The sequence below is a fragment of the Diospyros lotus genome, chromosome 11 (assembly GCF_014633365.1).
Source record: "Diospyros lotus cultivar Yz01 chromosome 11, ASM1463336v1, whole genome shotgun sequence".
In the NCBI taxonomy this organism is placed as follows: domain Eukaryota; kingdom Viridiplantae; phylum Streptophyta; class Magnoliopsida; order Ericales; family Ebenaceae; genus Diospyros; species Diospyros lotus.
Window position 1 is genome coordinate 21,547,908 of NC_068348.1, and position 15,763 is coordinate 21,563,670.

The 15,763-nt window shown below is 38.7% G+C and overlaps 1 protein-coding gene across 3 annotated transcripts in view; it reads right to left on the minus strand.

Moving 5' to 3' along the window:
• Positions 1-15,763, minus strand: part of LOC127813427 (copper-transporting ATPase PAA2, chloroplastic) — a 119,442-nt gene that overhangs the window by 59,482 nt on the left and 44,197 nt on the right. For all 3 annotated transcript variants that reach the window (XM_052354388.1, XM_052354387.1, XM_052354389.1), the window contains 2 exons: positions 10,360-10,428; positions 10,004-10,113 (listed from right to left, as the gene is read on the minus strand). In XM_052354388.1, the coding sequence (XP_052210348.1) occupies positions 10,004-10,113; positions 10,360-10,428 (179 nt within the window). The remainder of the gene's footprint in view (positions 1-10,003; positions 10,114-10,359; positions 10,429-15,763) is intronic.

Consider the following 15,763-nt stretch of genomic DNA (forward strand, 5'->3'; position numbering starts at 1 on the left):
TGCTATTGAGCAGAATGCACCGGAACAAGAAAAGCAGTCACGAAAGAATGCGCAGGGACAAGAACAAAAATCAAGGAAGCACGCAACCAACTCGTCAACTTCACCCACAAGCTAGATGACCTACTAATTTTGATGTCAAAGAAATTCCAGATCAACCTACTAGTGGAACCTCTTTCAAAATCCACTGTTGAACTGATTCTACCAGAAGCTGGAATCGTACCTGTTATCTTAGGTTTGCAGTAAGAATCAAATCAGGCAATTTTGGATGCCAAGGTAGTTGCTGGAAAAATTAACGTGACACCATTGGATGAGGTAATTGTTGAAGCTGAAATTGAGATGTAAGCTAGCAATCTGAAAGCCAAAGATGTTGGAACAGAAACGATCACAACAACCTCAAATTTTGAAGATCTTAAATATGTTTTTCTTGAAGGAATAGACAATCCATCATCAGGATTGAAAGACGTTGCTGAATTTCATACTAGATCAGGTAACTTTGACTGAAAAATCAGTCAATTGTGAAGAAACCCATGCCTTAATCGTAATGAATAACCAATGGAGAATTCAAGTTCGGTTAGAAGGTGATGGAGGATGCTTGCGTTTGGAAAATTTTGATCACATTGAAATTCTCCAGCAATACATTCATGATCTGTGTGATGTTTTGAAGGAAAAATGTTGTGTTCACTTATTCAAAATTGGTATATCTATATATACCAATAAGGTACAACTAGGTAAAACACTAGGTACAACCCTATTTCTATTATATATATATGTACAACACAGTACATAATATACTAATTCTAACACTCCCCCTCAAGTGGGTGAATATATATCATATGTGCCTAGCTTGGTACAAATATAGGCAAGTCGTGGACTCCGTAATGGCTTGGTAAGAAGATCAGCCAGCTGGTCATTAAAGCCAACAAATAACGTACTAATCTCTCCATAAATCAATTTTTGTCTCACAAAGTGACAATCCATCTCTATGTATTTGGTCCGCTCATGAAAAACTAGATTAGAGCCAATATGAAGAGCCGCTTGATTATCACAAATAAGTTAAGTTGCATAGATCCTGAATCTCTAAACTTCAACTCCGTAAGAAGTTGCTTAAACCAAATCAACTCACATATGGCTAAAGCCATAGCCCGATATTATGCTTCTGCACTAAATCTAGCCACCACATTCTGCTTCTTACTCTTCCAAGACACCAAATTTCTTCCAATTAGAATACAATAACCCAAGGTAGAGTGCCTATCAGTGGGACAACCAGCCCAATCTGCATTAGTATATCCAACAACCTGCTTGTGTTCTTTGTTCTCAAACAACAAGCCTTTACCTGGAGCACTTTTAATATATCTCAAGATACGCACTAAAGCATGCCAATGACTATCACATGGAGAGTCCAAGAATTGACTTACCACACTAACAACAAAAGAGATGTTTGGCCGTGTGATAGTGAGATAATTAAGCTTCTCAACTAATCTCCTATATCGCCAAGGATCCTCTAATGGATCCCCCTGTCCTGGTACAAGCTTAACATTAGGATCCATAGGAGTATCTATAGGCCGAGAATCAAGCATGCCAATCTCTTCCAAAATATCTAAGGCATACTTTCTTTGAGAGATGCACACACCATGGGCAGATTGTGTTAAAGAAAATATTACATAAGCTGCTTTCGATTTTACTGTTATTCATTTATATTGTATATGTTGCTTTCTGTTGTAGCAGCAGTGTTTTAAACTTGCGCTTCTTATTTGCGCTTCTTGTTATTTCCTTTATTATGTCGGTAGTTTTAGACTTGGCTAAGTAAGTATATAATCAACCTAGTCTTGTTTTTCTTTTGATTATTCATTCATTGGAATATTCAGAGCATTTCTTCTCCTCATTGTTTGCGTTCCATTCTCTGCCCTAGCTTATTTTACAGATTGAGCTACCTCAATGCCAAGAAAATACTTCAACCTGTCCAAATCTTTGGTCTGAAAATAAAAAATGCAAGTGAGTCTTCAATTTCCTAATACCAACGTCATCATCTCCTGTGATAATAATGTCATCTACGTACACCACCAATAATATGATTCCACTAGGAGAATGGCGATAGAAAACAAAATGATCAGCTTCACTTCTACTCATACCAAAAAGGTGGATGACTAAATTGAAGTAATCAAACCAACACCGAGAATATTGCTTCAAACCATATAAGGACTTTTTTAGGTGACATACCAATCGGGACTCCCCCTTGAGCAACAAAACCAAGAGGTTGCTCCATATACATTTCCTCTCAAAGGTCGTCATGAAGAAAAACATTTTTAACATCTAGCTGATAAAGAGGCCATTGCTGAATAGCAGCTATAGCAAGAAAAACATGAACAGAAGCAACCTTAGCCACAAGAGAGAATGTATCACCATAATCCAGGCCAAAAATTTGAGTATAGCCCTTAACAACCAACCGAGCCTTTAGATGATCAATAGAACCATCCGGTCCAACCTTAACTGTAAACACCCACTGACAACCAACAATAGACTTCCCTCGGAGGGAGAGGAACTAGATCCTATGTCTCATTAGCCAACAAGGCATACATCTCCTCATCCATAGCATGTCTCCACCAAGGGTGAGAAAGAGCTTCAGCATCTGTCTTAGGGATAGAAACAGACAAAAGAGCAGAGACAAAAGCAAAATAAACAGGTGATAAACGGTGACAGCTCACAATATAAATCGGATGAGGATTACGAGTGGAACATGTACCACGGTGAACGAGAGCTTGGGCAGAGTCAGAGGGAGACGAAATAATGGCACCATTTGGAGGAAGACATGAGTCTGGAGAAATACCATCATCTGCAATAGGAGGAGTGGGAGCTAAAGGCACTGATGGAGGCTTAGAACGACGCTGATAAGTTTGGAGAGGAACAGAAGGAACAAAAACAGGTATTGGAACCAGAGAAGGAAAATAAGGGACGGGTAGGACCTTATGAAGGGAGGAAGAAGACCCATCAGATGAAGAAGAGAAAAAAAGGTGTAGACTCGAAGAATGTGACATCAGAAGAGAGAAAGTATCTACCAAGTTCAAGGGAGTAGCACTTATATCCTTTCTGATGACGAGAGTAGCCTAGGAACACACACTTGATCGAGCAAGGAGAGAATTTATCATGACCAGGGGAAAGAAGATGGACAAAACAGGTTGATCCAAAGACACGAAGGGGGATAGGATAGATGGGATCACGAGGAAAAAAGTAAAATATGTGAAATGGCCCCATTCAGAATAGTACATGACATCCGATTGATTAGATAACTAGAAGTGAGAAGAGCAGCACCCCAAAAGACAGGAGGAACATGCATGTGAAGGAGAAGTGTCTGAGTAGTCTCAATGAGATGGCGGTTTTTACGTTCAACTACCCCATTTTGTTGTGGAGTATAAGGACAAGAGAACTAATGAACAATACCCTTAGATGAGAGAAAAGCCTGAAATGCATGAGAACAATATTTCTTGGAATTATCACTGCAAAGAATCTGAATGGAATGATCAAATTGAGTAGAAATTTAATTATAAAAAGAAGTGAATAAAGATTCCAATTCAATACGATCTTTCATTAAGTAAAACCAAGTACAACGAGAATGATCATCAATGAATTTAACAAAATAAGAGAATCCTTGTTTAGACTTGACTCTACTAGGACCCCAAATGTCTGAATGGACAAGATCAAAGGGAGCATCAACTCGTTTGTTAACACGACTACAGCACGACTAGGATAGGAAGAATGAACATGTTTTCCTAGTTGATAAGACTCGCATTCTAGAATAGTCAACAAAGACAATGAAGGAATTATCTGTCGAAGAGTGGAGATAAGTGAAAATGACCAAGCCGCGAATGAATTTGAAGAGAAGATGCCCCTGTAGTAGCACAAGTAGATGCCGTAGAGAACGACAGGGCAAGATGGTAAAGTCCCTCAAACTCATGTCTAATGCCAATTGTTCATCTCATACCCTGATCCCGCATAAGAACAGAATCAGAATTAAAGATAACACAACAGTTCAAAGAACGAGTGAGACGACGAATAGAAATGAGACTATATGGACAACTATGGACATGTAAAACATAATTAAGAGAAATAGATGGAAGTGGATCAGCCTTACCGATACTAGTGGGAAGGGTTTTAGACCCATCAGCCACAATGATAGGAGGAAGGGACATAGATGAATCAAAATGAGAGAATAAGGACTTATTATTAGAAATATGCTCTGAAGCGGCTGAATCAAGAATCCAAGGACTAAGCTAAGAATTAGTAACGCAAATATGAGAAGTACCATTGGATGACTGTGTAGAAGAAGTAGATCCCTGGGCAATAGAAGCTACGGGAGATGAGGCCTACCAAGTTGCCCGAAGTTGACGATACTCAACCAACTCCTCAGTAAAGATTGTATATGTAGAGGCTGGTTGCTCAGTGTGAGAAATATCAGGTACCACGAATTGTGTGTCTGTACTCTCAGGAATTGCACCATTGGCCTTAGGAGGGCGACTATGGAGTGCATAACATGTATCCTTATAATGACCAAGGCGATGACAATAGTTACAATAAGGGCGCCTACCACTACGACCACGCCTAGCACCTCGACCACGACCACCTCCAAGTCCAAACTTAGAGGAAGATCTAGGAATCTGCTGAGAGGCAAGTATAGATCGCTCTCCAACTAAAGCCTCAGAAAATGCTTGTGTACTATGAAGGATTCAGGCAAACACCTCTTCCATGGTAGGAATAGTGGGACTACTCAAGATCTAAGTGCGAACGCCTTCCATATTGGGACCAAGGCCTGCCAGGGTGAGTACCATAAACAACTTGTCCCTCTGCTTCGTCTGCTCATTAAGATCAGTTGTAACTGGGAGCATAGCATTAAAATCTGTCACAACAGACTGGATACGACCCAAATAAGTAGGCACATCTGAGTCCCCCGTTTTAATACTACAAAAATTACTTATGATAGTGTATAAACGTATGATATCATTAGTATATAGCTGCTGAGCATGAGACCAAATATCAAAATAGTTCTCGTAGACATGAAATAAGGGGATTAAATCAACATCTATAGACTGCCATAACAACGTAACCAACTGTGCATCGATGCAATCCCATACAGTCTTATCTGCTTCAACAATGTCAGAAAGCCTCTTAGTCAAATGGTCAGCAACACTTCTGTATGTATTTGGCATCAACTATGCATCAATGCGATCCCATACAGTCTTGCCATTTTGAGCCTCTTATCTCTTGATGGGATTTGGGCTCGCTATCTCTCCTATATACATATAGAACATTTCTGTATGTATTTGGCATCAAGAGAGAGTTAAGGAAGAAATCATTGTACACAAAATAATTACATCTTAGTGGATTCAAGATTCTCCATCCGGTGGATGTAGGCTTACACCAAACCATGTAAATCTCTCGTGTTCTTATACTTCTCTTCTATCATACACAGATATATACATAGAAGTTTGGATTCAAGCAATCACAAACTGATATCAGATCCGTCTTCATCGGATTCTCAGATCTTCGGCAGCTGCCGCCTTCATCATTGACGACTTCATCTTTATTGCTAGCATCTTGTTCTTAAAAACCGGTGACTGTTCATCTTCCTAGACTGTCCACCATCACAGTGCCACCATTATCACCGCTGGTTGTCACAGTTTTCATCACTGCCTGTAGTCATTCTGCAAAAGGCTTCATAGTCAGCATCTCTCGCTGTCATTGGTCGTCGGCACAGTCCCTACACGACATCACCAGCTCTTCATTCCTGACGGCTGCTCATTTCTAGTGACTGTCGTTTCATCTTTCCAGTGACCGTTCTTTTTTGGCGAAACTACTGCTTGATTTTTCGGCGCTTTTTTGTTGTTGGCGACTGCTTGCGACTCTTTGTCTTTTCCTTGGTGACTATTCGTTCTCTCCCAGCAATGTAGCTTCGAATTTTTGGCAACTGCTCATAATTTTTCCAGTGAATATTGTTCTCAGTGGCTGTTCGAATTTCTGGTGACCGTGCTTGCTTCTTCCAGTGACTGTTCGTTTCATCTTTTAAGTGACTGTTTGGTTTCCCTGGTAACTGCTCACGTTCTGGCAACTGTTCCTGCTACTTTCCGGTGACTGTTGGCATTTCTGGCGACTGTTTTGCTTCCTCCGGTGACTGTTCACCTTTCCAATGAACCTTCCTGCTTCCTCCAGTGACTGTTGGCCTTTCTGGTGACTGTTTAACTTTATGGCGACTGTTCTTGCTTCCTCCAGTGACTGTTGGACTTTTCCAGCGGCTGTTGCTATTTTTCGGCGACTGATCATGTTTTTTCGGTGACTGTTCAACTTCCAGTGACCGTTCATCTTCATTTTCGGTGACTTCCTCTTCTTGTTCTCTTTGTGTTCTCCACAATGTTTGCAACCAGATTTGACATTGAAAAGTTTGACGGGAGGACTAGCTTTGCATTGTGGAAGGTTAAAATGCAAGCCATTTTGATACAAAATGGCCTGCACAAAGCTCTGGGGGAAAATCACAAGTTGCCAAGCACTCTGACTGCAGAAGAAAAGGAAACCCTCAATGATAAGTGCATGTCTTCCATCCAGTTGTGCTTGTCAAATGAAGTTCTTAAGGAGGTCATCAAGGAAGATATGGCTGCTGGACTTTGGGCAAAATTGGAGTCGTGTACATGACCAAGACTGACTGACAAACTTCATCATAAGCTACGATTTTATGGATTTCAAATGGAAGAAGGTACATCAATCAAAACCCATATTAAAGAATATAACTCAATTTTGTTGGATTTGGAGAATCTTGACATTGAAAAAGATGAGGAAGACGCTGCCCTGAAATTGTTGTGCTCGTTACCACCATCCAACAAGCATTTCTGGGACATAATGATTTATGCTTTAATCGCATGCCTTCGTCTGTCCTTGGGGGGGATATTCCCTACTCTGTGTTATTTCCTTCTCAATCTCTATTCCCTATTGAACCTCCTATCTTTGGTTGCACTTGTTTTGTCCATGATGTCCATCCTTACTTGTCTAAATTGGATTCAAAATCTCTTAAGTGCATTTTTCTTCGATACTCTCGCACTCAGAAAAGGTAACACTACTTTTCTCCTACCCTTGGCTAGTACTGGGTCTTTGCTGATGTTACCTTCTTTGAGACCACACCGTTTTCCACTGAACATGAGTATGTCCTTGAAGATGATGATATTTTGGTCTACACTATGACCACTCATGTTGATCCACCTATGTCTCCTAACACACTTACTCTTCAAGTGTATTCTCGCAGAGCTTTGTCTTCACACCCTCCATCAACTTCTTCTTTGTCTGCAGATCCTTCTATCACCACGATGGCCTTGGTTCTTTCATCTCCAGATGTGAGCCTTGACCTTCCCATCACTCTTCACAAAGGTAAACGTCAATATGCTCATCCTATATCTTCTTTTGCTTCTTACACACATTTGTCTCCCACCCTTTAGTGCTTTATTTCATCTTTAGATTTGGTCTTGATTCATAAATGTTTATTTGAAGCTCTTTCACACCCTGGTTGGTGTGGGGCTATGGTTGATGAGATGCGGACCTTGGATGAGAATGGTACTTGGGATCTAGTTCATTTACCTTCCGGGAAGACGACTATCGGATGTAAATGGGTCTTTGTTGTCAAGGTTCTGATGGTTTTGTGGCTCGACTTAAAGGCCGTTCGGTTGTAAAAGGGTATGCTCAGACCTATGGTGTTGATTATTCTAATACATTTTCTCTAGTGGCTAAACCTGCTTCTGTTCCCCTATTTATCTCTTTGGCTACTACTAATGATTGACCCCTTAATCAACTTGATGTCAAGAATGCTTTTCTTCTTGGTGACCTACAGGAGGAAGTTTATATGGTGCAACCACCTAGGTTTCTTGCTCAGGGGGAGTCAGGCAAGGTCTATAAACTTCAAAAATCCCTATGTGGTCTAAAATCGAGTCCTCATGCTTAGTTTCAACAGTTTAGTGAGGTTGTTCAAGAGTTTAGACTTAAAAAAAATTCCTATGATCATTCTGTGTTCTATCAACAATCGAAGTTTGGTATAATATTGTTAGTTGTATACGTTGATGATATTGTTATCACAAAGAGTGATAATGCAGGCATTATAGCTCTTAAGTCATTCATCAAGTTGAGATTTCAGACTAAGGACTTGGGAGAGTTGAAATATTTATTGGGAATTGAAGGAATGAGATAAAAAAAGGTATCTTTCTCTCTCAACATAAACATGTTCTTGATCTTTTGATTGAAATAGGGAATCTGGGGGTCAAACCATGTAGTGCACCAACGATTACAAACTTGCAACTTACAACCGATGAAGGACAGTTGTTTGAAAATCCTAAAATGTATAAAAAGTTGGTTGATAAATTGAACTATCTAACCGTGATTCATCCTGATATTGCTTATCATGTCAGCATGGTAAATCAATTTATGTCCTCTCCCATAATAGCTCATTGGACTATTTTAACGTAGATTTTGTGTTACCTAGAAAGAGCCCCAGGACGTGGTATCTTATATAAAAATCATGGGCACTCTAATGTTGAAAGCTACACATGGAGTCTTTTAAGGTTGATAGGAGATCGACAACGGGATACTATGTCTTCGTTGGTGGTAATTTGGTTTCATGGAAGAGTAAGAAGCAGAATGTGGTATCTCGATCTAGTGCGAAGTCAAAATATCAAGCAATGGCACAATCAAGGTGTTAACTTATGTGGATCCATCAACTAATGAGCGAAATTGGATTGGTCAATTCTCTACCTATGAAGCTATGGTGTGATAATCAAGCTGCTCTTCATATTGCATCAAATCCAATTTTCCACGAGATAACCAAACACATTGAAGTTGATTGTCATTTCATTTGAGAAAAAATCCAACAAAACATTATATCAACTGGTCATGTCAAGATAGGCAAACAACTAGGTGATATATTCAAGGCATTAAATGGTTCTAGAATTGACTATCTATGTAACAAGTTGGGCATGATTAACATCTATGTTCCAGCTTGAGGGGAGTGTTACAAAAACTAGATCTATGTAAATACAGAAAGTAGAATATCTTAGGGTATAGAGTATATATATAGGTGTAATATGCAGCAATATGAATATACTGAAAGCATTTTCATCCATATTCTTACAGGGACATTTGCACACATCTCAGCCCACTATAGCCCCTAGCCCATTAGCTATAGATCCATTCAATTTGTCCCCAAAACTTTCTAGCTTCTGTAAACAACCTAAACTTTCATTTTGGGTTCGTTCTCATGCCATATTCATGTATAACTAGACCTTATGCCTTAAAATCTTTGCCCACTTATTCTAGCAATTTTCAGACAGCTTAAAATCTTTGCCCACTCAGGGCATAGAATGACTATTTTGCCCTTCAACACATTTGATCTATTTTACCCCTTCTTATCTGATTCTTGAGTCTCAATGTATTCCAATAATCCAATTTCATTGAATTCCAGGTTTCAATTATTTGGGGAGTCAGGCAACTGACCGAGGACAATTCAAAAGAATGAGAAGATAGTCCAATTTCCTAATAAAGTTGAACTGTAAGGCAATTTAATTGAGGAAGGAACTGTTGGATAACTTTTCAAATTCAAAATTAGATGGTAATAAATCCTCTTATTAATCCAATCCTACATCAGACAAGGATAGGAAACCTAATCCTTACCTATAAATAACCCACTTAATCTAAGATTGTGATGTGCCACAATTAAATACTCAGGATTATTTGAGAATTATAGTAATCTGGTTGTTTGTGTTGTATGAGTTGTGAGGATTTAGTGTATTATGCCATTTTTTAGTCATGGATGTAGGTCTATTGAGAAACTAAGCCCCGTTAAATTTTGTGTCCTCTTTCTTTATTTTTCTATGCAATTTGTGTGATCCAATCCTGACACTAATGATTTCCAGCCTCATCTTTCTGGCCTCCTCCCCTAAAATGTTAAAAGTACATGATAAAAACAAATACATAATCAAACTCATACCAAAAGGCAAATGTCATGGCAGATAAAGTCATCACACTGTACACAAATGGCCCGGCAATTTTATCTGCAAGCCTTTGTATAGGTGCTTCATGGCCTTGGGCTTCCTCAACCTGAAATAAGAGTATATAAAGTTCGAAGAGGGTACAAACTAGATAGAGTAGGTAAAAAACTAGTTAAAAACTCCCATTGTAAATCCAAATCATTTACCAAAAACATGACATTAAAACATCAATACCATATGTTGTATGCCACAAGTGTAGGGAGGTAGTATTTCTAGGAGGATCCTTCACCATTATGGGCCAGATAAATTGTTTTACAATAGAATAGAGTGCATAATGAAATAAATGGATACTGACCAGGCGAACAATCTTGGCTATTGTTGAGTTGGCACCAGTAGAAGAGGCTTCAATCCTTAAAGGTCCATCCTAGAGGAAAAGAGAATAGCTTTTATGACTAAAAATCAAATAGAAAATTCTATCAAACAAAATAAACAAAATAAAAAATGGTTAATTACAAAGAACCTCCATCATCTATTTCCTTGTATCACTTAACCCCTTGAACCATAAAAATGTGCATTTAGACCCCTCTAATATAAAAGGAGGATGAGGGTAATTAAGGTTTTTTTTTTTCCTCAATGAAGAGGGTAATTAAGGTTAGCACTGTTAAATGAAGATGTTAAGATTGCATTTGGCTCTCTTCAATAAAAAGAGTTAATCATAGTGACCGCTTTCATCTGTAACTTTATCTTGTCCAACCCCTGACTAAAACCACTCATTTACACCTCTATTTTATTTGGAATGCTTCAATTATCTGCTCAGAGTCAAGAGCCAACTTCTTCTTAATTATGTAGATAGTCTTCTCCAAAATTCTACTTTCAAAAATAAAAGATATTTTTAAAACCACAATCCTTCCTCTTCAATTTAAAAATAAAAGATATTTTGGTTGAGTAGTCAACCATTGCAAAAGGACAAAAATACCCTTATGGTACAAATATGTAATAAAGTACTCTATAGAAGTAGATATTCACTTATGTTTGAATGAACAAGACACCTCTAAAAAAAGATACAGTTATTGCAAAATTTTAGTTATTTTATTAAGAAATACTATTTTTAGTAACATATCATATCACATGTTTAAAATCCTTCCACTTTGTTGGGTGGATAGATAAAAAAATTTATTTATAGCATTTCAAACAAAACTAAAGGGTCTACATATATGATGTTTAGTCCAAAGTGGTTAAGTGATATAAAGGTATAGATGGGGGGGGGGGGCTAATTCTTTATTTTTCCAAAACAGCATAAAATTGTCAACTCCTCCATTTAATAGTGTTAACATTGTGAAAGAACATTAGTCAGTCTACTATATGCGACTGAGTATGTTATATATATGCAAGCCAAAGAACACATGAGGTGGCATATATATGTGAAATAAGCTGAAATCTTGGAAATCCTACTTCAATTTTATTGAATTCGAGAATGGTATATATATACAAGAAACCATCTAAACTATCTCCTAGAAAACAGGAACAGATTTGAATTTAGACTTTAGAAGATAAACAAATCAACTGAAATTTAAAATTTCTGGAGTTATCTTGTTCTTTCAAGCTGCCTCATCCCTTTAATCTTGGTAACTTATCTTTGTTGAAAGATAAAGATGCGGCCAATCCTAAAGGATTAAGGAGATGTTCTGTGGATTAGATGAGAGGAAGATAATTCTCCCAAATTATCCTCAAACTGATCTTGTATATCTTGTGTGTTATCTATAGATTAGTTAAAGTTATTTTATCTTGTAATCTTGTGCTAGAATTTAAGAGTTTATCCAGTAGCTAAAATTTAGGAGATAAGTTTGTATCAATCTAGGAGTCTTGTGTATTTAATTCTAGCTGCTAATGAAGGAAAGACACGATAGTTTTTCATTGTTCTACCGAATTTCTTCATGGTATCAAAGCTCAGTTCCAAGCTTCTGTGGCCACCAATAATTTAGAGTTCTAATTGCAAAAGAACTCTTTAAGTTGCGCCATGGCTGATGATCCAACAGCCAGTATGGGAACTTCTATCCCTCTTCCAACTAAGAGCAGTCTAGTCCCTGCAACTTCTTCACAGTCTCCTGCAGCCTTCAATGGATCTTCCTTACAGATTACTCTACACATGCTGAATGGAACCAACTTCCGAGAGTGGTCCCAATTAGTTATGCTTGTGATTAAAGGAAAAGGGAAGGTAGGCTATTTAACCGAAGAAACCATAAAACCTAGCCAAGATTCAGCAACATATGGAGTATGGGAAGCTGAGAATGCCATTGTCACGGCATGGCTAGTAAATTCAATGGAGCCAAAGGTAGGAAGAACTTACCTCTTCTACAAAACATCAAGTGAGATTTGGAATGCAGTTCGAAAGATCTATTCAGATCTTGAGAATATTGCTCAAAGTTTTCAAATTCGATCCAACATTCGATCAACAAAGCAAGGCAACAACACAGTAACTGAGTATTACAATACCTTGACTGAATTATGGCAAGAGATGGATCTCTTCCATGAAATCACATGGGAATGCTCGGTTGATGGGAGGAAGTATAACAAGATGGTGGTTAAAGAAAGGATATTTGAATTCTTACATGGTCTAAATTCAGATTTGGATGAGGTAAGAGGACAATTGCTTGGGACTAAGCCCTTTCCATCTATGAAAGAAGTGTTTGCTGAGGTAAGACGGGAGGAGAGTAGAAAGAAAGTGATGCTACCCAGTGGTTCAACAAACGAAGGAATGTTACAAAGTTCTACCTTGAACATATCTCGTGGCCGGTCATCTATCACAGCTAAGGGAGAAATACAGCGAGATAGGCAATGGTGTGACCATTGTAACAAACCCTATCACACTAGGGACACCTGCTGGAAGTTGCACGGGAAACCAGCCAATTGGAAACTGAGAAACCAACGGAAGGGAGTGCAATCCGCCTATATGGTGGAATCTGAAAAGGGGAATTCAGCACCAACAACGCCAGTCTCTTTAACCCCAGATCAACTAGAAGTCCTCCAATAGTTGTCGAATCAACAGTTGTTGAATCAGACCAAGATGCAAAAGACAACAGAAAATATGGACAACAATAGCAATTAGGTGGTATCCTTGGCTAAACAAGGTAAGATCAGTCACTCTTTGTTCTCCAAAAGGCTGTCTATAGGGGTTTGGATTATAGATACAGGAGCATCAGATCACATGGCAGGTGATCTTAAAATTCTATCCAATTTTAAATCTTGTGATCAAAATATTACTATATTTATGGCTGATGGAACTAATACTTTAGTCCAAGGAAGGGGCACAACTTATGTAGCAGGGCTAAGATTAGAGTCAGTTCTTTATGTGCCAAATTTAAGATGTAACTTGTTGTCAGTAAGTAAGATTACTCAGGATAAGGATTGCTCAATGATATTCTCTTCCTCTCATTGTGTTTTTCAGGACAAATCTTCAGGGAAGATGATTGGCAAAGCTGAAGAGAAGGGAGGTTTATATCAAATTGCCAATCTGGATCACCAAAAGAAGTTTAGGTCATTTGTTCAATCCTCTTTAGCTGCAGTTTCAGAATCTAATTTAATGTTATGACATCAAAGATTAGGGCACCCTAGCTTCGAGTTTCTTAGAGTCTTGTACCCTTCAATTTCTATCAATAAAATTTAGGATTTCTATTGTGAACATTGCATTCTTGTAAAACAAACTAAGAGCACTCATCCGAAACACTCCTACAAACCATCTCAGTCATTTCATTTAGTCCACAGTGACATTTGGGGACCAGCCAGACTTTCAAGTTTAACAAACACTCGGTGGTTCATCACCTTTATTGATGATCACGCGCGAGTTTGTTGGGTCTTCCTCATGAAGGACAAATCTGAAACCTATATGGTTTTCAAGAGGTTCCATCTCATGGTCAAAAATATTTTCCAAGCTTCCATTCATATTTTAAGAAGTGACAATGGTCGAGAATACTTCTCAAATGACTTTAACCATTATCTAAATGAGCACGGTATTGTTCACCGAAGCTTTTGCCCATACAAACCCCAACAAAATGGGGTAGCCGAGAGGAAGAACCGGCATTTACTTGAGATAGCTAGGGCTCTTATGTCCACCCAATCCGTTCCCAATTCGTATTGGGGAGAGGCTGTTTTTACAATATCCTATCTCATAAATCACCTTCCTTCAAAGACCTTGAGCTTTAAAACTCCCTTAAGTGTCTTTCTTAAAGCTGGCCCTCACTATTCCAGGGCCTTAAACACTTTTTCTCCTAAGGTCTTCGGGTGTACCTCCTTCATACACCAAAACCAGTTAAATTCATCGAATTTTGACCCAAAAGCACTCAAATGTGTGTTTGTTGGATGCTCTCCTACCCAACAACCCGTAAGTTCTTCATTTCTTGCGATGTCTCTTTTCTCGAGAATCAACCGTTCTTCCACAATACTACTCAACATGAAGATTCAGTACACAATTGGAGTATAGTCATCTTCGTGCCTCTCAATCCCCTTACTAGTCTTCCTTCCACTGAAGCTCATTAGCCTAGACCTACCCATTCTCGAGCATCCATCTCCCCATTCCTATATCGTCAGGGGGGGGGGGGGGGGGGAGAAAAAGGAGACCAAAATCCAACAGGGTGATCAAGACTTGACTAAACCTTTAAAGGTTTATTTTAGAAGACCTAAAGCTGCTCTTTAGTCAACCAATCTGTCCAACCTGGAGATAAGTCCAGACAAAACAGTTGATACTTGCTGATGATCTAAGTGTTCCAATTGCCTTGAGGAAAGGTAGAAGGATGTGCACCAAGCATCCTATTACTGATTTCATCGAGTACTCAAAATTGTCTCCCTCTTTTAAGGCATTTACTTCCATTTTAGACAATGTAGCTATTCCTAAAAATGTTTATCAAGCATTGTAGGATGAAAACTGCAAAACAGCAATTATGGAAGAAATGGCAGCCTTGGAAAAAAATGGTACATGGGAAATTATGGATCTTCCAGAGGGAAAGAAGGCAATTGGCAGCAAGTTGGTGTTCACTCTGAAGTATAAATCAGATGGAAGTCTAGAAAGGTATAAGGCAAGGCTTGTAGCTCAAGGATTTACTCAAACTCAAGGCTTGGATTATGAAGAAACTTTTGCTCCCATGACCAAACTCAATTCAATCCGGATTCTACTGTCCTTAGTAGTAAACTTGGACTGGAAACTGCACCAATTGGACATCAAAAATGCCTTTCTAAACGGAGACTTAGAGGAGGAGATTTACATGAGGATACCACCGAGGTTTGAGAAAGACACTACAAGAGATAAGGTATACAAATTGAAAAAAATCTCTGTACAGCCTAAAACAATGACCTAGAGCTTGGTTTAAAAGATTTAGTGATACTCTATACAAGCTGGGATATAAACAGGGACAAGCGGATCACACCCTCTTTACAAAAATTGAGAAGGATGGAAGGAGAACAATTTTAATAGTCTATGTGGATGATATCATCATCACGGGAGACAATAACCAAGAAATTGAGAAGCTAAAAGAACAGTTAAGACATGCCTTTGAAGTAAAAGAGTTGGGGGGACTACGATACTTCCTTGGTTTGGAAGTAGCAAGAAGTAAGGATGGCATTTTTGTATCCCAAAGAAAGTACAAGCGTGATTTGCTAAAAGAGACGGGCAAACTAGGGTGTAAACTAGCAAGCACACTGCTAGAACCTAACTGGAAGAATAGAGAAGGAAAAGAAGAGCATCCAGTAGACAAAGGCATGTATCAACG